This window comes from Acomys russatus, chromosome 2 (genome assembly GCF_903995435.1).
Source record: "Acomys russatus chromosome 2, mAcoRus1.1, whole genome shotgun sequence".
Lineage (NCBI taxonomy): Eukaryota > Metazoa > Chordata > Mammalia > Rodentia > Muridae > Acomys > Acomys russatus.
The window spans coordinates 92602637-92628315 of record NC_067138.1 but is presented as its reverse complement, the minus strand read 5'-3'; the positions used below and the strand labels follow the sequence as shown (position 1 = coordinate 92628315).

The 25679-nt window shown below is 43.1% G+C and overlaps 1 protein-coding gene across 1 annotated transcript in view; it reads right to left on the bottom strand.

Moving 5' to 3' along the window:
- Nucleotides 1–25679, bottom strand: part of Adamtsl1 (ADAMTS like 1) — a 915031-nt gene that overhangs the window by 16602 nt on the left and 872750 nt on the right. Inside the window, exons 23-24 of the mRNA XM_051163985.1 lie at nucleotides 22224–22403; nucleotides 19415–19549 (exon numbers count right to left, since the gene is read on the bottom strand). Coding sequence (XP_051019942.1) covers nucleotides 19415–19549; nucleotides 22224–22403 — 315 coding nt within the window. The remainder of the gene's footprint in view (nucleotides 1–19414; nucleotides 19550–22223; nucleotides 22404–25679) is intronic.

The following is a 25679-nucleotide window of genomic DNA, read 5'->3' as shown; positions in this document are numbered from 1 at the left end:
CCCGGGACTTGCAAAACAGTTCTTCTCTACCCAAGGTGCCAGTTCCCTTATCACTGACAGAAGCCAGAAATGGCTATTCGTGGTACCTGTTAGCCCATCAATGTGCGTGCTGTCCTCCAGGCTCCCTCAAATAGTGCAAGTATCTAACCTCACCCTAACCCTGAGCAGCTCTGAGTGAGTAACCCTAACCCTAACAACCCTAACTCTAACCCTAACCCTCTTCCCCACCTGTAAACTTCCCAGCATAGGAGCTTCCTGCCCCCAGTAGCTCATTTCTCCTTATAACCCTGCTATTCCAGCTATTTCAGCTAGTCTCTCTCTTTGCCCCCACCCATGTCTTCCTCTCTTGGTTCTCTCCTTGTCATTATCTCTTGAGGCTTCCCCCCAGCCCCACCTCCTGGCCCCTGCCCCCCACCCCACCTCCTGGCCCCCGCCCCCCACCTCCTGGACAGGCCTATTCTGCTGACCATGCTCAGTCTACTACTTTCTCTTTCTGCTCGGGAATCTCCCAAATGTCTCTGTCTGTACTCTCTCTCATATCTGCAGTCATTGGTTTATGCAGGATGGGAGACAGAATGCTCCCACAGATCTTCCCAAAGGCATTGCAAATATACTAAAGGCATAGGCCCCTAAAGGTTCAGGATTAGACAGAATAGGGGCCTCAGTTTGGATACCAATATTCTACTTTAATATAAAGATTTAGACTTTTCTTAAAATTTTACTATTGAATCTCTCTAGAGAGCAAATATGGGAAATCCTAGATAATATACATAGGAAAACCACCTTTTCATATAGTTCTGAGATTTCTCCTCCCTAAATGCATTTTTGGGCTATGATGGTGGGGGAAGGGGGAAGGGCAAGGTTCTGAAATGATAAGTATTTACAATACGATATTTATATATTGTAATCTGACTGTCAAAAAGACTTGATTAGAAATTGAGTAGTGGATTAGTGTCACTGGTGCTGATAAGAAAGCCAGGATCAAGAGGGCTTTTATCAGTGAAGTGGTAGATAGTCAACGTTTTAGATGGGGCCATACGATCTCTGTCATTGCTCAGCTTTCATTGTAACTTGGAAGCAACCATAGAAGATATTTAAGTGAATCAGCATGGCTGCACCCAAATCCAACTATGTTTCTAAAGAGGTATAGTCTAGGATATGAGATCATTAGGGTTTCTGTATGCTGAGAACAAATGGTCCAGTAAAACCACTAAGTGCCTGTGCAGTACATATTTTCTACCTCCAAAGAAAACAGCTATTTTCACCAGAAAAAGAATTCGATACCTCTTTTCCTAGTTAAAAGTCTCAATTTGCTGCTTTAAAAAATTCCAGCGAAAGTTCTTTATGGATTAGAAGTTCAGAAAACTATAACAATTGAGAAACCCCTCAATTCCCACTACTCAGAGATAGATGCTTCTGGATATTGGCCCTCCCAACACCACAGATGCACACATTTCACAGGTAGCTTAGTGAGTCTTGGAGTCTTCCCATTAATAGATTAGAGATCTATCTACCCTATTCCTCAAAACTGTTGCCAAAGAGTCTAATTGTAAATGTATCGGGATCTCTTATTTATGCTATATCTATGACAGTTACATAATTTCCAGTTTTCCATAGCCACAAACTATGCCAAGGGCAGTAGTTCCTTAGCAGCTCTGTCCTGTGTACTGGTGGTCCTTACATCATCTCACTGGAGCTGGGTTAATGAGTATCACTGGAGAATATTGATATGCATTGACAACTTGTCATCCAGAGCTGTGAGGTTAATGTATGATTTGGGCAACAAAGCATGATGGTTGGTATGTTATTTAATTCTTGAATTTTGTAGTCTGAAGGCAGAACAATAGCTTCCATCTTCAAGAGTTCCTATCTCAATCCTGAAAACCTATGACAGTGCTACTTTACAGGGTAATTGCACTTTATAGATGAGGTTATGAAAAGACCTTGACTGGAGGGATTATTCTAGAGTATCAGGGTTAGTCCAATGCAATCAATAGAATACTGAAAAGAGGGGAAACAGAGGTAGTGTTAGGGGAAGATTTGGGGTGTTCTCTCACATCCTTAAAGACGGAACAACAGTCACAGCCCAAGAACAGAGGTAGTGTCAGGAAGCTGGTAAAGCTAGGGACTAGATATCCCTTTAGAGCTTCTGGAAGCTTCTTGGACAACCTTGATTTCAGTCTAGTTATATCTATTTTGAAATTCTGATCTCCACAATTACAACTAAATTTGTGTTTTGTTAGACCACAAAGTCTGTGGTACGTTGTTATGGTATCATTAGTGAATTAATATAAAATTTATGTTTTTCATCTTTACAAACTTCCTACCCAACAAATATATTTTCTTTTTCTTTTTCTTTCTTTTTTTTTTTAAATGTGCTTTGCTTTGACTTCAGGTAAGATTGGGTCTTCTGTTAACCCTTTGTACAGTCAGCAGGTAGATGTTGATGGATCACAGATCTCGTAGAGATTCTGAAAATAAAGTTCTATGTTCTTTTATGAGAAACGACACATTTGTATGTATGCTTAGGGCCTAGAAAGTATCACGAGCTCCTGGTTCTAGGCTAACAATCCCCATGTAGACAGCAGCAGTAGAAAGGGTACCACCACCAACATTCCCTTCCTTAAAGTTAGAAATATACAGTACAGGAGTACTTTCCAGGTGACACCAGGTAGGATGGGATGTGTGGATGCCCTCCTGGCAGTCAGAGCCCTGGCCAACCAGCCCTCTGCCTGCCCCAGGGTTCTAGAGGCAACACCTATTCTCCGTGCTATCTACCTTTTTACTTTCTAGCTTCTGGGTCTGGCAGCAATCTGCTTTCTGTCTTGCACCAGAAGTTTCTCAACCTTTTTCCTCTCCTTCTTAAACAATTCAGTTCAACACCCAGGGTATGAGTCGAACTGAAGTAAAAGTTCAGAGAGGAGGAGAGGCCACGATAGTTGAGGATGGGACACTAATTCTGAGCAGTGGAGACTGAAGTCACACAAAGGATGTTGTTATGGTTTGACTCAAATGTTGGAACATGTGTGGTTTGGAGGTGAAGCCTAGTAGGTGTTTGAATCAGAAGGACAGAGACCTCATAAGTGGATTACTGTTTTCTCACAAGAACAACCGGGAAGGAGGATGAGTCTGGCATCTTTTATACACATTTGCTTCTCCTTCTGTTTTCTACCAGGAGTTGAAGCAGAAACATAGCCTCATCAAGAGCTAAGAAGATGCCCATGCGATGCTCTGAGAAGATGCCCATGCGATGCTCTGAGAAGATGCCCATGCAATGCTCTGAGAAGATGCCTATGTGATTCTCTGAGAAGATGCCCAGAGAAGATGCCCACGTGATGCTCTGAGAAGATGCCAATGCAATGTTCTTGGAGTTTCAGCCCCAGAAACACAAGCCTCTTACCCTCCAAATCTTGCTAGAATTACTGAGTCAGTCTCTCTCTCTCTCTCTCTCATTGCAAGAAAAAATGGACTAAGATACTCATGGCAGTGGTTTGGTGGACTGTGAGGGAATGCTGGTGGGATAAGGCTGGCATAAGATCGAGGACAAGAGACAGCAGAGAGAGGAGACTGCCTATGTAGAGAGGGCTTCAAATTTGTAAATATATTAAGAACATTAGGGGCCATAGACCAACAAATACAGAAAGAGGAAAGAGGGGCTGAATTTTATAGTGTTACTTCAGAATTAGAGATACAAGCAAGAACTTGTGCTTTAATGTACAGCTAAATATAGAAATAGTAGTTAAGTGTGTGTGCAACTCTACATATACATGCTTATGTACACTGACAACAATAACACCCAGTAGCAACTTCCAGAATTATTGTGTAGGTCAGGACTGGAGAAAGTCTGAGAAGAACCTAGAATATCTTCCTGGCCTAGGAAGTAATAAAGTTCTCAAAGAATGACATGGTAGTGTCAAAAGACACAAGAGCTATTTTAAAGTCTTAGAGGTTGCATCTTGGAGTTTCTTTTATATCAAAATAAAAAGGACAGCAAAAGATGAGAGGTCTCTGGATGGCAGGAATCCATCCATGAACTGTGCAAAATGACTTAAGTCCCTGCTAGAACAGAATATTTACCACTACTTTAAAGTGCCTCTCCATGACTATTACAAATGACAAAAGAAAGTGAATAACTTTACAGAGGAAAACCCAGCAGACATCTTATCAGGCAAATGTAACTCACAACACGTGTGAGGGTACCACTGCTGTCATAATCATATGACTGGAGGCAAGGAGATGAACTTGGGTTCCTGCCAAACACTCACAGCCTGACTAACCATGAGGTGACTTCAGACACACCTGATTGAAGGATACATGATAAAAATCCCACTAAACCTGTGTGCTTCAGAAGTCAAGGAAGTTCAACTAAGAGGCACAGCAACTAAATGCAATGTGTGATCCGCCGTTAGATGCTTTTGCTATAAGGATGCTACTGGCACAAGTAGCAAACCTCAAGGGAATATATACAGGGTAGTGGGGTCCAAAATATCTCAAATAGACCAGGCAGAAAAATTAAGTGTCCCATCAAGATTTATGTAATATTGAGATGGTTTCTTAGCAAAAGTACATTAAAGAAAACTTGTATTAAGTCAACACATAGGATCATGTGGAAGGCGAGCACAAACTCTCTGTCTCTGCACAGATCTTGGAGGTGTGAGTGTGGACTGCTGTGGAACACAGATGCAGAGCAACAAAGATGCTGACAAATCAGCTTAGTGCTCAGAGCACTCACATGCCTACATGGTTCCTTTCTCTCTCCACCCGGAGTTTGCTCTGACTCTCTGCTCTTAGTTCTAGTACCTGGGAGAGAATGTCTTTATTTCATCTGTGCTGATGCCAATGACTTTGTTCCCAATTTTAACAGCTCTTAAAGTTGAGCAAAACTAGTTAATTGATTGCTTTGTTGATCACAAAATTAAGAGTTCTATGGGAGAGTTGGGAGAGCAATTGAGGGAGCTGGAGAAGTCAAGGACGCCACACGAAGACCTACAGAGTCAACTAACCTGAGCTCATGGGGGCTCACAGAGACTGAACCACCAACCAAAGAGCAAGCATGGGCTGGTCCCAGGTCCTCTGCATATATGTAGCAGATATGCAGCTTGGTCTTTATGTGGATCCTGTCTGGCTCTGACTGACTCCGTTTGGGTCCAGTTCCCCTAACTGGGCTGCTGCATTGTCTGGCCTCAGTGGGAGAGGATATGCCTAGCTCTGTGGCAACCTAATGTGTCAGGCCAGGTTGGTACCCATGGAGTACCTCCCACTTCTCTGAGGAGAAGGAGAGGGACATGGGGGTGCCTGGAGGAGAGGAGGGGGCTTCCATCAGGACATAAAATGAATAAACAAAATGAAAAAAAAAAAAAAACCAAAATTAAGAGTTCTTTAGAACAAAGCCCAGTGGCCAAATTGCAATAGTCTGAAGAGGCAAGGCTGTGCTCTCTAGGCTTAGGGTGAGTTCAAAATGAGCCTAGAATAGCTTCTTGTGCCAGGAAGTAATAAAGTTCTCAAGGAATGGATGTGACAGTGATACAGGAATTATTTTAAGGTCTCACTGGCTTCCTCTGGGGTTATCTTTTTTAAACATCAAAATAAAGAAAAGAGCAAAGACGGCTCTCTGCATGGCAGGAATCTATGGATTATGGAAATATAAACAAAATTTATGTTCACCCAAGAATGGAACCTCATGCTATGTATGGAAGGACAGTGTCTGGACACCTTTGGGCATAGAAAGCAGAGAAAGTTCAAGTATGACACGGCACAGTATCTACATGTAATATCCACACTTTCTCTGCTGTGTTTGCAATCATATGTAGTAATGTATATGATTTGTTAATAGCTGCTTTCCTGCTTTATTTAGAGAATAGAGTGTGTGTGCTGGTTAATTTTTCCTGACAGTTGATCTTTATCTGATTGAATCCTTGGAACTTATGGATACACAGACCCAAACACATCATTTAATAATCAAGTCAAGTTCTATATGGAGCATGGTTAGGTTCTAAAATTAAATATTTCTTCCATGATTGTTTAGGAGAATCTTTGTTTTACTCAGCTTTCCATTTACTTTTTGACATCATTTTCTCTCTGCATCTGTCATTGGCATGGTTTCAGGGTCCTTAGCAGAAATACTTCAGTATAACCTTGTGAGACCCTAAATCTCCACTATATCACCCTGAATTAACTGTGTTGAGCCAGTCTCTGAGCCACAGCACCCAGCCAGGATCTGAGAGGCTAAGAAGTGTTGGAAACAAGATGATAGGGCAGAGTCGAGAGGATGTGCAGTGTTAGTTGTGCGTACAGGAGTACCATGGCCACCTTCTTTTGGGCCCAAATTCCTTTTCTGGGCTCAGAAAGCTGGCAGGACAACAGATACACAGGCTTCTGCTGATTTATCTGTCTTGACACCACTTCAAAGAGTCACAGGCAGCACACAGTGGCTCCTGCCAGGGTCCCCAAGGGCCTCGAATGAAGTTCTGGTCTCATCTCCTTGGAAACAATATGTAGGCAGCTCATTATTTCTGAGCTACTCAGCCAAGAGAGAAATAAGGAATTCTATAATTACAATGAATTTTCACATAAAAAAGGCCTCGGTAGAATGACGACTTTGGGGTTGAACTTGTCTTTCATGTACCTTTCAGAGATAAGGTGTTAAAAGTGTAGGTGAAAGAATTTGAACGGCTTGGTAGATGGCGATGTATCACCAGGTTCTATGTCACAGTCAGTAGGTAAGCCACTGTAATCATCATTTGTTCCCCTTTGGCCCAATACATTTCTTAGGGTTTGCTCTGATAGGCTGTTAGAGGTGAGGAATAGCAGAGCGCCCTTTGAATTGTCCATTTCCCCAAGAAGAGTGATAATCCTTTTTATGTAATAACCCACAGTCCTTGCATGAACGTGTCCTGGGAAAATGTCCCTTCTGTTTTCTACAATGAAAACATGAAAGCAGCTATAAGGAAATCAAGGTGAGCTATACCACTGTAGTCCTTGCTGGGCTTGAAACAATGCCCAAATGTTATTCTGGCCTTTCCCTCCTTCTAATGTGCACAGGGGAGAAGCTTTTCAGGCCGGCCTGTTTATGAGGCTCAGCAGAGTTGAGCACCCAACTGATATTCTCTGGTGAGGACTGAGATAGTATAGAGCCTTCTTGGTACACGGAGATGGGCAAAAGACATTTGTGGGATTGAACCAGATTTCCAGGTTTTAGTCATTTGATTTTGTATAGTCCATACATATGCTTGATTTGAAATTTGATATGTATCAAGATGGAAATTTTTTCCTGATACATAATCTCTCAAATACCTGATTACTTAAAGTTAATGTCAGTTTCTTATGTACTTATAAAGTACCTTTTTGAAATAAAAATTAAGTTAAACTACAACTTTAGTCCTTTTATATAATACTTTTTAAACTCTAGGGGCCTTAAGATTTGAGGAGGCTCCCAGGAGTCTACAATTATAGGTCTAGTGATGGGCAGAAGAGGAAGTTATAGAGTATATATGTGATGAGATGACTTGCAAACATTTACCCAGAAGATGTAAAGGAAACAGTGTAGGAAAGGTGGAAGCTGGTTAGTTTTCCTGCTATAGAATAGGCAGAGGTTAATTATATAAGAGATGAAACTAACCTTATTTTTACAACATTAGCCAAACCCACTTCTCCAAATTCTAACTAAACACAGCACATGAAAAGGGGGAACACTGGACACCCCGCCATGCCCTCTCCCCAGGGGGATAAGATGGACTTCGCTGGGGATTAGATTCTGCTGAGTTACATGTGCATCAATTATTTGCACACACAAAAAGGATCAAGACTCTGGACTCCAGAGGCCCAGGGTGTGGCTTCAAACAGAAACATGTTCCTTGCTTTATTTGTATCTTCACAGCTTTCCAGGAGGGGAGTGTGTGGTTCCAATTCCCACCTGTGCTTGCTTGGCCTGGGCCCACCGAATCCTATAGACCCTTCCTGATGCCACATAGTTCCCACTTCTTCCCAAGGTCTTCTCAGATGCCATTCTCTGGGGCAGACTGCATCCCGTTTACCCAAGGACCCTTACAGAGAAAACACTCCTATACTCCAACGAGCATATGAGAATGAGACACGAAAGATGAATGCGAAGAAAGAAAGTGCTCTTAGCTAGGAGAGTTTCCTACATGGTCTAGGACCTCTCCTCAGAGTTTGACCCCTTTCTTGGGGTTCTAGGAGCCCTACTTTGTGCTCATTCTTGCTTCTTAAGAAGAACCTAGCCAATAAATTATAGAGAGTGGTTTAGAGCTTGCAAAAATGTGTTTACTATGCATTATATCATTTGGTTCTCAAACCCATTCTGAAATGGTTATCACCCCATTTTAAAAGCAGGAAAGGAAGACTCAGGCTATGTGACTTGACCAGAGGACAACCCCCAAAGTTCATGTTTGCATTACCCTTTTGGCTAAGTAGCTGCCCAGACCTCTTGCTCAATTTGTCTGTGGTGAGCTGGAACTCTTAAAGAGAATTTGACTAAAAAGGAAGTGAGTTTAACAAGTAAACAGCTAAAGACCCAAGAACAGTGTAAGATGTGTAAGTTAATGAAAAAGTAGGCTGGCTGAGGTCTTAATCTGCTTATCTCTTTATCCCTGCTGCTTGGACTTGGCCACCAAGTCCTAGTCTTAACTTCTCCCATTCTGCTTCCTCAAGAAGGGAAAGGCTGGGGCAGGTGGTGGCCTACAGGAACTGAACACATACCATGTGCAGAGACACCACTGTAGCCCTTTAAATACTATGTTTGTCCCCTTCAAGAACTCCAAAAGGTTATACAGCCATCCATCTTCATTTTATAGTCTAAGGCAGCAGAGCTTGCATATGGCTCAAGGCTATTCAGCTATCAGTAGGTAGGTAGTGTAGCCAAGCATGCTGGTTCCAGAGCTTTCTCTGATTACTATGCTGTACTCTGAAATTCACGGGAAGGGCTCCATTAAGGTGGCACGGGCATTTGAGGATGGCAGGGACGAGGTCTTCCAGGAGAACCGAACTTTGGCCTTTTATTAATTCCCAGAGTGGCTGTTTCACCTTCACATCTCCTCCTATTACACTGGTTTCTTGTCATCACGCGTGGCTGATCTTTTATATATGAAGTCCCATACATGTACCTGAGTCAGTTCCTCTGTACTCCTACCCAGAAGGTACCACATATGAACCCTCTAAGAAGGCACCCATCTTCCGAGCTACTACTTAACATTTGAGATGGCAGCAAGCAATTGTGCCTCAAATGTAAGGAAGAGCTTAGTGTAGGCCACGGAGAAGAAAGGTTTATAACAGCAGAAGTACTCCAGGCAAAAAAGTGGACATGTATTAGCTTTCACTTTTGTGCTGGCACTAAGCTGGGCACACTGCACATAGCTTCTCATTGAATTCTCACAAGAATCAGCTCTGTGGGCTGGATAATGTATCAACGAGGACCCAGATCTGTGGATTTGGAAATTGGGTCTTTCGACTGAGGTGCCTTTTCTTCTACAGAGCTGGCCAAGAACTGTGGCCGGAGGGTCTGTCTCTCCTTTCACAGATCATAACAAACCGTGGGACACAATCCTGCTCTTTCTCTCCTATAGTCTGCCTCTGGGCACTGCAGCTGCCGTAAAACTGCCACTCTAGCACCACACAAACACACAGAGGGGCACAGAACACGAGGGGGTGTTTTCAAGAGCTATTTCATGGTGAGGAAGGATTTATTAGGGCAAGTGTAGAGTTCCTCATTTTCCCACTAGTGGACTTTCAATACCTGTCTATTTTGGGGACACCAGTCACATTCACATCACTCCCATTGGGCACGCTAGGGAGGGCACTGGCCTGGGAATTCTGTCTTGGTGCCAAGGCAGGGCAGGAGCAAGTATGAGTGAATTTTTTTCAAGGTCACCATTTCCTGATTATCTAGAATCTTAAAATAAATCCATGCCTGGATCCTTGCTATGGCCTGGGACAGTGGCAAGAGGGGGATTTACTGCCTTGCTCTCTGTCCAGCTATTTTAAGTGTCACTTATGCTTTGGTGTCTTTTTATATTTATGGGTGTGTACTCCGCCCTGAAGAACGGCTGCACTTCTTCCCATGGCTTCCCCATAAAACACCCTTTGAAATACTAATCTTGTTTTACATGATATGTGCTGCTGAGCTCCATGTAGTCCCTATGAATTTCTATTATCCCCTTCTAATTTTACATTAAAACAGAAGTAAAGTCAATAAACACGGGCTGTGAACAGCCACAAAACACTGGTCTTTCTTTTTCATGACAAAGCATATTTTCCTGTGGGCGATGCCTTAGGAAACAAAACGTGTTTTCTCTGTGGCATGAAATCTCAGCCTCCTAGTATAAGTGAGGAAACAGATGCCAAGTGTTCTTTGAGGAGGGTCAAGGTAAATGTCTTTCTGCACTAGCTTTCCTCATCAAGGATGCTGGCCCTGCCCTTCAGGTTGCCTTGCCCTTCCTCTGCATCACAGTCTCTGACACCTCTGGGCTGGGTCCCCATTGTGAATTAATTTTTACCTAACCTTTGGCCTTCAAGACCTGTTGTTCTCACAGTTATCTTTGGAAAGGAAGTAAGGATACTCTTAATTTTCCAAGGGATCATGATGAAAACTGCTCTCCCAACAGATGTGGCCTGGGACATCCACTGATGTCATAGTGTGCATTTCCTCAGAACTGGTGTTAGGAAGTGTCTGCTACAGGTTATATACCAGAGGAATCAGGAAGTGCATGTCTAAGGGTGAGGTCAGAGGTGTGTGGGACAGATAAAAAAAAAAATGCAATTAGAATAGAAGTCAGAGATGGAAATGACTCAAGAGGACTAAGCCAAGGTCCTGACAACAGCTCCTGTTTTAAACTGCTGTAAAATGGTTATGTAGCTCTTTTTAGAGACATGTGGCAGGCCTGAAATCTCCCTAGTAACACCAAGTGGCCTGTTAGCAATGCAGAGCAATGTTGAGAAACTATGGCTTTGATCCTTGGATCCTTGCTTTGGAAAATACATTTTTACCATTATGGAACATAACCATACCCATTGGTTTACTTGCTGCCCAGGGCGGTAAAATTGCTCTATAATCACAAAGAAGAGTTGGTGCAACAGAGGCAGGCACAAAACACAGCGCCTAAAAACAGTACCCAGTTTTCTTTTGACACAAAAAGTTTCCCCAAGCCCGGCATAGAGCAGGTGTTAGGGGTTCAGAGTGACCACTCAAGGTGAAGGTTCTCAAAGGAGACTTCATAGAGGGCATGATCCAAGACTCAAAGATTTATAGGGTTTAGTTTGAGGTCAGGAGAGGGTCTTTCAGACACAGAAAGTTCCAGACAATGGCAAAAACCAGGGAGAAATGTGACAGAAAGAGTTATTGTATGAGACAAGACTTGAGTGTAGGGACACATGCACAGTTAGATGTGAACAGCAAAGGAGCTGTATGCCAAGCTAGCTGACTCTCCATGAGGACACAGTCCCCTTTCCTACTCTAAGCATGTAGTAAGGAGCGGGGAAGTGACTTTGGCAATCCACTCGACCCTGAGAGTAATTTCTTTAAAAGTACTGATGCTTAGCTCCACCTCCAGAGATTCCAGCTTAATTGGTCTTTGTTGGAATAGTTTTAAATTTCCCAGGTGGTTCTATTATCCACGTGGGCCCCTCTTACTAGAGGGAGGAAATGGTGAGGCACGTGCCTGCTGAAGCTTCGGGCCAGGTAGGCCAGCAGGTGCCCAACACATGTGAGTCAAATTAAATCAGCAATATTGGCTTGTACCAGAGCCAGCTTGATAAGCCTCTGGTTTACTGGAGTCAGCTATACAGCATGCAGTTGGCCACATGGCTTCCAATAAAAGAAATCACTTCTGCCTGCCTTTGCCTAGTCCTGGAAAAGCTCATGATTCTCAGTGCAATATTGAGTCAGTTTATAAATTGGACATTTATAGATTTTTCTCTGTTGTTTTAATGTGACCATTTACAAGGTCTTACAAAATTTGCCCTCTGCTTTCCTGCCTATCTTGTTGGCTTCCCAACCCTCATATCTTTTCTCTGTGACTCCACTCTGACCTCTTTGTTTTTCCTGGAGCACACAAGGTACATCCCCGCCTGTGCTGGGAATGCGCTTAGTGTGTCTTCTGGTAGACATGCGCAGTGCTCAGTAGCTCACTGTACATCTCTGCTCAAGGATCATGCATGGTCTTAAGAGGTTCTTTTGGCTGTAGAGGCAACCACCCTCCCACATACTGAACATATGCACCCATCTACTTTGAGGTGTTTATACATGCGCACTATGAATTCCATCCAAAGACTCCAGCTCTGGGTCCTGAATGTTCCAGGTTTGGACTGCCCACCAGCATGCCATTGCTTATTGGAGTGGTCCAGTTCTAACTTAGTACCAGAGAAAGAGGTGTTCAACTTTCATGATGAGATCATGGATCACCATTGCTCTTAAGAGAGGTCTTGGGCCAGTTGAGCTCTGCAGTTCTCAGTAGAGAAACTGTGTGAGTGTGCACAGGTGGTCCGCATGGAAACACAATTGTCTGAGCACACCCTGTGGGCTTTGGCCCTGGTACCTGGTGGCCTCTGAGATATAGAGTACATGCTAGATGCTGTGAGGCTGGGCATGTGCTGGAGCCCTAAGGGGAGGAGGTCCAGGAGCACTGATGATGGACTAGTCACTGACTAGATCTGTTACTTGTAAAATCACTGGCAGGAGGAAATGGCTCCTGTAGGGCTGGGCCACATGCTTCTAGCAGGGATGCTTGTGAGGTCTGTGGAGTTGAGCTTGTTCACCCTCAAAGGAGAGAATGTCCTTAGAACAGCAGTTCTCAACCTGTGGGTCACAACCACTTTAGGGAGCGAATGACCCTTTCAAAGAGGGGTCACCTAAAGCCATCGGAAAATATAGATATTTATACTATGATTCATAACAATAGCAAAATTACAGATAAGAAGTAGCAAGAAGAATATTTTATGGTTTGAGGGTCAGCACAACATGAGGAATTTATTAAGGGGTCATAGCATTGGAAAGATTGAGAACTACTGCCTTAGAGAGAGATCAGGCTGGCCAAACCAGAAGAGCCCATTCTATGATGCTCCCACTTAGGCCGTGAGACTAAATAAAATAAGATATACTGAAAAGAGGGATACTCAACTATATTCTTCCACCCGTCATTCTTCCTCCCTCCCTCCCCCTCTCATGTGTGTGTGTGTGTGTGTGTGTGTGTGTGTGTGTGTGTGTGTGTGTAAGCCAGAGGATGGTATTGGATGCATTTCTCAGAATCCATCTTATTTTCTGAGACAGAGTCTCAGTGAACCTGAAGCTCACTGACATGGCCACATTAGCTAGCCATTAATACCCAAGGATCCACCTGTCTCTCTCTTGAGCCACACAGATGCATGTTAGCACATGTGGCTTTTTTACACAGGGATGCTGGATATCCAAACACAGCTTGTCATGGTTGCATGGCTGTCTTTTGTCTTCTGCCTGAGACAACACCACAGCCTTGAACTATTTTCCCTAAGCTACAAGCAGCTATCTATGCGTTTTGTTGATGGGGTCACCTGGAAGAAAATCCAGGGTTTATAGAACAGGTTCTTCCTCTTTCCTAATTGGTAGGACATTCGTTTTTCAGCCTTTCACTCGGTGACAGGGCAGGTGACAGTGGAAAGAGTGTGACCTTGAAGCAGGGTTTATGATCCCCATTAAAGACCTCAGCATCGTAGTTAATAAAATGCTTTCTGCATAGGTCCAGATGAAGGATACAGGGGCCACATGGCCTCTGTTGTAAGTAGTCAGCTCTGTTCTATAGTGTGGATGCTGCTTCAGACAAAGCACAGTTCACTGAGAGGATTTAACTTGTAACACTAACATTCTGTTTACAAAATAAATAGTTTTGGAGCTCTGCAATGAACCATTGCAATATGTTTAAAATTCTGGGTCACATAAAGATTTCTTAAATACAATACCCAAGTATAGTGCATAACAGGACACAAATAGTAAGTAGAACCTTAACAAGAATGAAATGACAGCCACGGGCTGGGACAGAATGTCTGAAAATTAGGTATCTAATAATAGCTTTCTAAATTACATAAAGATTTTTGAAGAATCAATTCTAAGTGAAGAAACACTCAACTTTAAAAGACTGATAAAACAACTGGATTGGCATTTTGCCCGGGGAATTGGAATGGTAAATAGAGATAGCTGCTTAACACCACCTGTTATCAGAAAAAAGCAAATGCAAATCACACCAAGATCACAGTACAGCCAGTAGGCCTAAAACCAAGACAGCAAAGAGCAAGCTTTGCTGAGGGTGTGGAGAACCTAGTCATGAGTGCTGATAGGGATGTGAAGTAATTGGCTACTCTGAAAAGCAGTATGACCGTTTATTAACATCTTACCCAAACACCTGCCATCTAATACACCCATGTCTCCCCTGGGTATTTAGTGAGGAGAAATGAAAGCATATGTCCACTCAAAGACTAATGTATGAATTTTTATGCCACCTGTATTTTTAATAACTAGAAGCTGACCATTCCATTTCTCAGTTGGCGAGGGACTAAACAGACTGCAAAATGTCCATACACAGAGTGCTAAGCAGCAAAAAAAGAAAGAAAAAAAAAAAAAAAAAAAGGAATGCTCTAATGACAAATGTTGTAACATAGATGAGGCTAAATAATTATATAAGGAAAGAAATCCTAGCTGGAAAGAAGGGGATGAACAAGGATAGTAGTGTGTGTGTGTGTGTGTGTGTGTGTGTGTGTGTGTGTGTGTGTAAAACTGTCAGAATAAAAAAGAATCATGGCATTGTTCTCTTTATGTAACACCATAGACAATACAATTGCCTACTCTAGTAGAGAGTAGATCAGTGGTTGGCTGAGGAGGGAGGGGTGGGAGACAGCAAGGTTTCAAGGAGCGATTGTAAAGGGTGAAAGACCAAGAGGGGATCGGGAAAGGAAAGAACACAACAAACAAAAGCCAAAGGTGTGGAAAGCAACTTTGGAAATGTTGTATGTCCAGTCTATTGGCTGTAGTAGCAAGTTCTGTCTTAGATTATGTATGATTTGCTTCATGTCATCTACAAAATGGTTAAGCATATATAAATATGTGTGTTCTATAGATCAATAAAAAGGACAAATAGCTGTAATAAATGAACAGATGACATGGATGAGCAATTCCTAAGTGAAACTAGGAGACTGACAAATGTATTAAGTCTCAAAAGGAATAAAAATAAGAATGCACTTATAAATAATGTTGCTTCTATCTTACACCATTGTGCACTACAATTATAGTGACAAATCTAAAAACTCTTGGTTATAACTTACATACATAACATTTTTGAGACATGGGACCTCTCAGTTTTGGTTGATATATAAGAGGGATACAGTTTTGCTGGAGGAAAATGGAATAATAGATACTACAATCGAAACACTATGAAGCTTTGACATAATAACTCTACCATTAGGAGTTGATTTTATGTAAATAGGGATCACATGAAGATATAGAAAAAAGTTAACTATATTTATTTTTAAAATAATGGAAAAGACTAAAAAGAATACAAGATTCATCAGAGAACTGATTTAATGAGGCACAGAACCTTTTGCCAAGGCTGCCATGAAAAATGAAATTATAGAAAAGTTTTAGAGACATAGAAGGATGTTTGTTGGGTATTATCAAGTGATAAAATGCATGAATCTGGCGTGTGGAATGTATCTAACTTCAGGTAAAATATGTAAAAGATCTACATATTAAGATATGGTTAATATACATGGTTAAGACAAAGGTATATGCACTTGTTACCTTGGGGTTGAGCTATTTAACATTTTTCTTTTCTTTTCTTTTTCTTTCTTTCTTTCTTCCTTTTTTTTTTTTTGACTTGATTTCTACTTGTTCTACAATGGAGATATATTCCTATGAAAATTAAAACTCCAATAAAAGTTGTTTAAGAAAATCAATTATTCTACCCTAAAGATGAATATTATTGGCCTTGGTAGTCCTCCTAAAAACATTGTAGTCAAAATTACAAGAAGGTTTAGATGCCTCGGGAAGATTGGTAATGCTTCTGCTCTGAAAATGGAGACTGTAGGGTGCTTTTGGGCTGGCCCAAAGGTAGTGGTGCCACAGGTCTGGCTTTTCTTCTAGAACAGCCATACCCTTGCCCCGTCCCTGCAGAAGGAACAGCCATCACCAGCTTCTGAAGAAATAGTGCTTAGGTTGCCAAGACAATGGCTCAGGCAACCTGGATCCTCTCTATGCAGTAGACTCCATTGGGCATTTTCCCACATCGAACCCATATAGTCAAGAGTAAGGAGCAACAGAGTCTTGAGTCCTAAATTTCTACTTTACACTCATGGAGAGTGAGACCTAGAGGGCCCGCTGAAGTGCTACTCCATCAGCTGTAGCTGTGGCTTGAGGTGAAATCAGTGCCAGTGTGTCATATAACTAAAGCAGCCGTTTTCAGGAAATAGATTCACTGCCCACTGGAATCTCAACACCCAGGTCTCAGTGAATAAGAGCTAGCTCTGAGATGCAGCTTTTAAGACTTGGAATCGCCCTTCTTCCATTTCTCTAGTGAAACAGGAGAACCAAGGCCTCCTGTGCCACAGAACCACGTGGTGCCACAGAACCTGATTAGGTTACGGCCAGCTAGCCCCATATACCAAGAAATACCTGAGCCTAACCACTTGCTGGCTACGACAGGGCTGGCAAATGGTTTTCATCCATGAAATCAAGCAGGCCAGGCTTGGATATTAATGAGTTTCAAGGTAGTGCCTGTACTGAGTGGCAAAGAGGATTATCATCAGGGATGCTTTGGTGTGGGAAGAATGCTTCATATCCTTGATGTACGTTTTCATCTTTGTTACCCTTAGAATAAGATCAATCATTCAGAGTATTAGACAGAGCATCCTCTTGTAAACAAAGGTTGCTTACAAGAGCTAGGAGCTGGGCAGATGGCTCAGTGGTTAAGCACACTCACTTCTCTTGCAGGAGATCTAAGTTTGAGTCTCAGCACCCATGTCTGGTGAATTACAACTTCCTATGCTTGCAGCTCTAAGGGATCTGACTGCAACCGTGTTCATACACACATAACCACACACACAGAATACAGAAGTTAAAAATCTCTAGGTATCCATCTCAGCATCCTATCATAGTATATCTGCTTTTTTTTTTTTTTTTAAAGCCCAGAATTCAAGCTGCTTCTCAATTTGATGCTCCTTATTGCTATAATGTCTTAAGAACTCAGTGCACAAATGCCTTCCTGGCCTGTTTCTTATAATAGAGGGCTCAGCCGGGGGAGCCGGGGGTGGGAACCTGTCTGACTGGCCAAATGGGCGAACAAGTCTGAGTCAATAGCAGAGGACACTCAAGATGGATAGAGGGCGTTATAATTTTTGAGCTGAACTCTCACTGAGCCTTGCTTATCTTGACGATTCTATTCCAGTCTTGCTGCCCATCATCAGGCTCAAAGCAAAGACGACATGCTGTTTACAATAACTTCTAGAAGGATCCCCGATAAACATCTTGCACATTTCATCTCAGAATTCAATTCATGACACTTCTTTCTTACTTACTTTCTTTCTTTCTTTCTTTCTTTCTTTCTTTCTTTCTTTCTTTCTCTCTCTCTTTTTTATCTTTCTTTCTTTCTCTCCTTCTTTCTTTCACTCATCCTGAATCTCCTTCCTCCTGCCTTCTGCTCATTTGAATCCCATCCATTTTCCTTTTAGCACACATTTCCTTAGCATCATGGGGGTTCAGGTCTGTGGAAACCCAGTTCTCAAAGTCCTGATATTTGACACAGTTTCCCGATCCTAATTTATCTCCACAGTTGCACACAGGGCTGCCAGGGGTCTACAGTGCTGGGGCAGCACTGATTTTTACCCTGGCTGTTACACTCGGGGCCTTTATGAACACTGGTTCACTGTCTCCTTCAAATGAAGCTGTCTGGATGCTGACTGTTATATTAAGGTGTCTTAACTGTTAGATTTAAATACCAGTCTAAGGTAACAAAGCATCATAAACCAGCAATGGAATGCAGCAGCAGGTACAATAAATCCTTATTGCCCATGGCTAAAAATCAGACAAAAATATTATTTCAGAATAAGGGAGAAAGAGCTTAGAGCTGTCACAGAAAGGTATGAGTCGATGAGCCTTTCCTGCATGTGCAATGGTACCTGAGTGATCCAGTCAGCTTGCAGAACAGCAATTGCTGTGTGCTTTGTTAGCTACTGGGCTCTAACAGAATAACAAGGGGTCTAAATGATGTTTATAATGCACAGACTTAATTTGGAGTAAGTTTATCATTGGTAAGCTAAGGAACTGAAATTTGAAGCTTGTGGGGCTCCTGATCATTAGGATATGGAAAAACACAATGCCAAGTTTTCATGCACTAGGAAACTGAATATGGCCACTTGTTAATTCAATTGATGTCTTACCTTTACCAGGACCAGAAATAGAGAAGACAGAAGTGTTTTCATCTGCTGATAAGACGTAAGGGCTCCTCACTAATTTCAAATGATAATAGAAATTGAAATTGAAGGAAATCTTTCTCTGCTCTCTAATTCTAAATGCACCGAGGCCCTTGGCTACTCTGATAAGTAGTTGCCAGTGTAACTGGTAAACATCTGGGTGGGAGAACAGAGGAACTTTAAAATTTGAGCCAAGACACTAGTTCTAGCTACTGTTACCAACATTGGGGGCACATTGTGTGGAGAATTTCTCTGTTTTATGGGCTTAAAAAAGTGGTTGAAAGCTTTGAATTTTCTTCTTAATCAATGTTAAGTCCTAGGCCCACAGTACAATAAAAGGAAAGGGATACAGACTTCTCATATAGTCCACATTCTTTTATATGCATAGGCCTGTTGTTCCCGCGATTCTTGAGTGAGGAGCCCAGGGCTCAAACTCTGCTACTTTGGATTGTACCAGTTGTGTCTGCACTAGCTTTGTCCCCAATGCTGGATGACAGGGAGGTTTTGCCTTAGGAAGTCTGTCTGGGCTGCCTGTAGACTCTGCACAGGGAGAGCTGGCCCAGACAGAATTGCTGGCTTTTAGGCTGCAAACACCATAGCTTTGCCCTTAAAAGCTGAGTAAGAGGTTAGAGGGCTCCTGGTGGGGAGGAGACCCAGAAGGGGGTTCCTCACAGCTACCCCTTTCTCAGAGTTCAGTGCATCCCCCTGAAGGAGAGGGTCTGGGCCGCCGTGGCATCAGCCCAAGAGGGGCCATATTGGAATCCAGACAAACTGGAGTCCAGACTGAGAGCCGCACTCACCTCGTGTGGAAAGTCAGCCAAGTTTCCACTGGTGAGTCTGGATTCTGTAGGCAATTTAGCGATTTCCTGTTGGCCACCCCCCACTGCTGCCTCCCTCCCACCTGCAGGCAGTCACCCATCCATAAATCCTGTCCAGCCCTGGATATTTGCCCAATGTTTCAGAGGGCTGGACTCACCAAGGAGAACAGAATTCCCAGGATCCAGGACCAGCTGTGTTCCCAGAGGAGACATTAGCACTGAAGGAAGGTTCGGTCCAGTGGCTAAGAGCAAGGCCCTGATGTCTTCCAACTGTGTGGGGACCTGGGGGGGATCTGGGAGAAGACAGATGAGGAATCAGAAGGTTAGAGCATATTCTCTATATTGAGGGGGAGAGAGGCTAGGCATATACCCCCGTGTGTGTATGACAAGTATTGCTGAAATTGACCTGTAACCTCATTTTTCCTATAGACAAGGTATACCTATGAAGGTGAGTCTGAATTTCAAACTTAATATTTAATGCCTGAAATAACAAGGTCTGTAATAAGAACCAGGCCTGTGAATTTCAAGAGTTCTCTCTTTATACCCCTTTAAGGCTTGGCACCACTGGGTGTTTCTAACAACGTAGATGAGCTGAGACATGTTACAAAGATGATAGTTTCTAAAAGACAATTTTAGCATTTGCTATATGCCAAGTTGTGAGATAAGTAGTTTTCAACCAATTTTTTTTTTTTTTTACTTAACTCATAATATCCTTTGGAATGAGGCAATTTGTAACTGTCCCCACAGATAGAATGCTATCCAAGGAGTCATTTAAAGAGGTTTGCACAAGTGCTTTTTTCAGTGAGAGTCAGTCTAGTTGTGAGGTCCAAATAGGACCCAGAGAAGATGGTCAGGAAGGCGTTCCCATTGGGTGTCAGGTAGAATCTTCCAAGGAGTCAGGGCTGAATTCTTCAGTACTGGGTTTAGACAGGCACCCCCCCACCCCCGCAATGTGTGCTTGACATTTGCTTGCACTTGTCAGCTTTGTACATAAATATGTGTTGATGGTGTCTACTTCAGACACCTTATCTTCCTGCCTTTGCCAAAGGCCACCGCAAAGAGAAGACAACGTGGGAGTGAAATGATGTGACCACATAAGAAACACAGTGCGATGAACCCTTTTCACAGGGAAAAATGTGCTTATATTCAGGAATTCACAGTGTGAACTGTGGCTGTGCCATTGATAAACTTACGTGAATACTTGGTCTACGGGGCCTTAGCCGCCTCACTGTAGTAGAGGCCTCTTTGAGTGAATAGCCACGATCAAGGTGTCTATTCATCTTCTCCTTCTTTACTTACTAAAAGCAAAATAGGAAGGCAAGTCTCACCTGAGACCTTCTATTCCCTTGGGGCCAGATGTCAGCCCCTGCTTCTGTTCCTGCCGTGTTTATGGTGACTCCTCGTGTATTCCTATGTGCTTATGTTATCTTCCCAGTGGAAATGTAAATTTTCCAGGGGCAAATGCCTCCTTCATTTTCCCCTAAACCTCTACCAATGTCCACCTGAGCTCAGAGGTGACACTCACAAATGCCTGCCCATTGACTGCATGAGTGAGTGACGGCCATGTTGTTGTCATTCCTTGCTGAGCTTTCGCACTACAAGTTAAGTGTCAGGACTTGACATGAAGTTTCAGCTTGGTGTACACAATTTCTCTTTTTTAAAATTAAGCCACATTATCACCAATGGGGGAAAAAAAAAGAAGTGCTATTTCCACGCCAACATTTGCTTTAAAGAAATGCCTGTCAAAGCCTCTGAACTGTTTCCTTCCCATGGTTTGATTGAAACGGGGAGGGAGTCATGGACCTCCACTGTATTCACAGCTATACTCTGTTTGCAGTGCAGTAAGAACTGATTCAAGGAAAACACTGCATTGCTGATGTCACAGTAGCACCTCTAGGCTTCCACCTCTGTTATCAGAGACAACAAGGAAGGGTTACTGGGGAGAAAAATCCCACTGGTGAGCACTATCACTCAGCGTGACCCCAGAATAACAGCTCAGTTGATGAATCCCAGTGGAAAACAAATGACATCCTTCTTTTCTCTGAGCCAACTTTCTGTGGCTTCCTATGAAGTCTGGTGGTTTATGCAGCCACCAGTGAGATGAAACCACATCTGGGCCCTTGAAATCTGAGCGAGCAGGGGTTAGGGTGCATCATCAGCTGTGGGTGTGAAAATCCAAGTGTAAGTCCACAGTGTGTGTTCATGTGTACATGTGTGGCACGCAATTATTATTTCTCACATTTTGCTCCCTGAGCCCCTTAGAATGGATGCTTTCTCTTGGTGAGAGAGTTGGGATATAGGCTTTAATTGTTGCTTTATTTTTAAAGGGTAAGACTCCATCTAGAAACTTCTGTTCTATTTTACCCAACCACCCCCAGACTCAGTGGAAAGGAGGCAGAAGTGGGCGAAGGGGCTGCAGCTCTGTCCTGGGGAAACATCATGGAGGATAGTGGGCAGGGCCTGTCCTTATTTGTAAATGGTGATTTTAGACCAGGACTTGTGATGTACTTTTTATTAAGGAGTTCTTATGCCTGGGACATGCATGTGAAGATTTTATGCAGACTAAAAACTACTTGGATAAAAACATTTTTTTCCACATATGAAAATTTTAACCCATGTTTTTCACTTGTTCTTCAAAGAAAAATCAAGCAAAGGAATTAAAAATCATTTTCTTCTGCTAGCTCCACTTGAGGACCCTCGTTCCCTCAGCAATGTGGGCAATCCTGGATTGTCAGGTTTCCCAAAGACAACAGCATCTAAGTCACAGGAGGTGGAGGCAGGTTTCACATCCGCTTTGGCTGGCCCCTTGCTGGGTTTGCTGTTGGAAGGGCTGACTGTGGCAGGAGGGAAAGAAGGGTACTGAGCCTATTCTATGCTCTCAGTTCAGTAAGGGGGAAAAGGAGGTGGAGGTAGGCCTAAGTCATCGCTCGTGGTCCAACTGAGGCTGTGGTTTTGAGGAGGTTTTACCTAGGATCAGGAGCTGTGTGCTCTCTGTCTGTTCTCCATGAAGGTTGGCTGCCCTGCAGGAGTACAGGCCCTGGTCAGAGAAGGACACATTCGTGAGCAGCAAGGAGCCCTCGTGCAGATGGTGGGAGGAGCTCAGTTTGCTTTTATTTCTGAACCAAGTGACTTCGGCTTCCGGCACACCTAGGAAGACAAAAATATGCTGATCAGACAAACGTTCAGGTGAACCCAGGACATTTAGAGCCTCTGGCAGCCCACCCCACCCTACTCTGCAGGAAGCATCTGACTGGGCGTCTTCTACCGTCCTTCAGCCAAACTAAATATCACCTTGGACTTCTAGCTGTCTCTAGAGATTTTGCTTTGTAAGACTTCTAGAGATGAGGCAGGAAGGGGGAGGGAGGCCACTTGAGTCGGGGAGGAAACAGTGGCAGCTGGGAAAGGTCACTTGCCAAGTTACAAGACTATTCGAGTTCTTTGGAGAAAGCATAGAAAAACTAAATGCATAAACCTCATAGAAATGAAGATCCTACAAGCAAGCGAGACAAACAGAACGCTAGTAAGAAAAGCCAGATATAGGAATATATCCTATCTGATTTCATGTCTATCAGTGATCTACAAAAACTGGTGGCATTACACACTCATGAACTACTTAATAACAACTACTTAATAAGACCTGGGGAAGAACTACACCAATGACATGCTAACACGGAACAGAAAACTTCATGGGGCCTCGACCCTAGATAAAGAACCACAGGTAACTAAGGGATATTGACAGCAGGAGAAATAGTCTTTCCCAGGGAAGAGTCCTTAAACTGGTTATCCGACACCAAATGGCCAGAAGTCATACACACACACACACACACACACACACACACACACACACACACACACACACACACAACATTGTATGGACTGAGAGGGATATATATATATCCCTTCAGCATATATAAATGCACATACATATGTGTGTGTATGTATGTATGTATGTATGTATGTATGTATATATAATTAAAGAAACAGAGGCCATAAATTTGAGAGAGAGTAGCAGGGCAGCAGAAGACAAAGGAAATTAAAGGCACATGGAAGGATTAGAGGGAGGCCAGGGAAGGGGCAAGTTATGTAATTATACTTTAATTTACAAAAACAGAACAAAAACAAGTAACATTAATTCATGTTGTTAGTAGGCAGGAGGGTGCATGGTTCCTCTGAGGAGTGGAGTGAGCACAGACGGTTGTGACACACAGAGGGACTCCAAGGCTGGGCCTTCAGCAATGCTAGTTCTTGACCTGAAAATGGTTGGCCGTGGAGTGTTTGCCTGGCACCTTTTTGACTCATACACTGTTGTGTATAGATGTTATATTAAAAATAAAGCCAAAACATCAGAATATATGTTTGACCCAGACAAATAAAGGCTGCTAGGAAACATGCTTTTATGTTTTCAGCTGCCATGGTTTAGATTTTTATAAAAGATTATGTACATGTGTGTTCATATGTGTGTAGGGGTACACATGCCAGTGCAGGTGCATATAGAGGGAGGCTAGAGGCATCAAATCTGCTGGAGCTGGAGTAACAGGGTAGTCGTGAGATCCCTCATGTTGATGCTGGGAGCCTAACCGATGCCCTCTGTGAGAGCAGGATACAGTCTTAAATTAACTGCTGAGCCCTCTCTAGCCTCTGTCATTTGGATTTTGAAGTCCTCACAAACCCAATGCATAACTTTCTGGTTCAAAGAAACTACTGGAAGGTGGCAGGACTCCTAAGAAGTGGGGCATAGTGGATGGTCTGTGTAGGGGGACTCCTTTGAGGAGGGATCATGGGACTCTGGACCCCCCCCCCCTTTACTCTTTTGCTTCCTGGCCCTGAGCTATCTTGTGATCTCTTATGTAACTACAGATTTCAGCCTCAGTGTAAGAAACTGGCTGATGAGACTTGATACCCTATGAGCATATACAGGGGGAGGAGGTCCCCCTCAGTCACAGACATAGGGGAGGGGAGTAGGGGGAAAGTGGGAGGGAGGGAGGAATGGGAGGAATGGGAGGATATAAGGGATGGGCTAACAATTGAGATTTAATATGAATAAATTAAAAAAAAAAAAAAAGAAACCGGCTGATAACAGACTGATGCCTCAAAATATGTGAGTCAACAGAAATTTTCTCCTTATGAGTTGATATCTTGGGTGTGTTGTTTTCATGCCAGAAAGATGACCAGGACAAAGACTATCTTCTCAAAACAAAGAGAACACAAAATGGTGACATCAGTAGCAGGAGAGAAAAATGGACCAAAGGAGAAGACCCTGCCCTTCCACTCTCTAGCCTTACATTTTGTCTGTTAGTGTCAGGGAGATTGTGTACAGTCATGGGATGGGTACTCATCCCTGGAAGCCAGATGCTCTTCTCTAGTTACCCTGGGCTCCTCAGGAAGTTTCCTTGAAGCTGGTATTTAGGTAAGCAGTCCAGAGTTTGTGACAAGAGTTCCTAAGTGGCTTTCTGAAGAGACTCCACAAGAGGACAGGCTCTGAGGGAGTTGGGAGACTGAAGGGTTTGGGCTGCTGACTGCCAGGCTCCTAGGCAGGGGAGGCTTCAACTCTTACACCACGCAGCCTGATGCCCAGCCCAGTTTGCTCATAGAACTCTGCAGCAGGCATGCAAGTAATGTTTAGAATGTCAACTACTGGAAAATGGGGTCAATGCCAAGAAAAGCCAAAGATCTAGACTTTTAGTCTAGTGATTTCCCAGATCTAGGGATATATTCTGTCCTCAGGACAAGGCAGTGTTGTCCACAACAGACAGCTCACAACTAGGGACTCTAACCTCCTCAGGGAGTTACCTGTGCGCCTACTGTTTACCGTAATTGCCTAAGAAGAAGAGTAGGGGTAAAGGGAAAGAATTCTGTTTTGGACACTGAAGCCTTGTCACCCTAGGAAAAGACACAATTATACAAGGCCTGAGTCCATAAGAGAGATGCTGAGAGCATCTCTAGACACACCTTGAGAAAAGATGCAGGTGAGAGTCAGAAGAGCTGAGTTTCCATTGTAGCACCACTAGGGAGAGCAAGCGCATCATGATGTCTGCCCATCCCAGCTAGGCCTTTGAACCCTGAGCTTGAATTTTCACATTAAAAAAAAAAAAAATTTTTTTTTTTTATTGGAAAGCTCCTGAAAAGGAGTTGAAAGGAAAAAAAAAATCTAGTTATTTCTATTTCAAAAGCATAGGGGGAAAATGGGGTTTTATAAATTTTTTCTATGAGGATTCTCTCGTCCTGCACTGAATTGCTTTCATGTAGCACTTAGTGGGCACATTTTCCTTTTGGTCACCAATGGGAACAAAAGGCTCTTTTGAAGAAAGACAAGAGGAGCAAGGGAATCAGATGGCACGAACCTTTCATTTGGTGCAGAGGGAGAGCCGCTCAGGTGAGCAGGGGAGTGAGCACCCCCATGACGGCCTCGGCGGGACCCAGAGC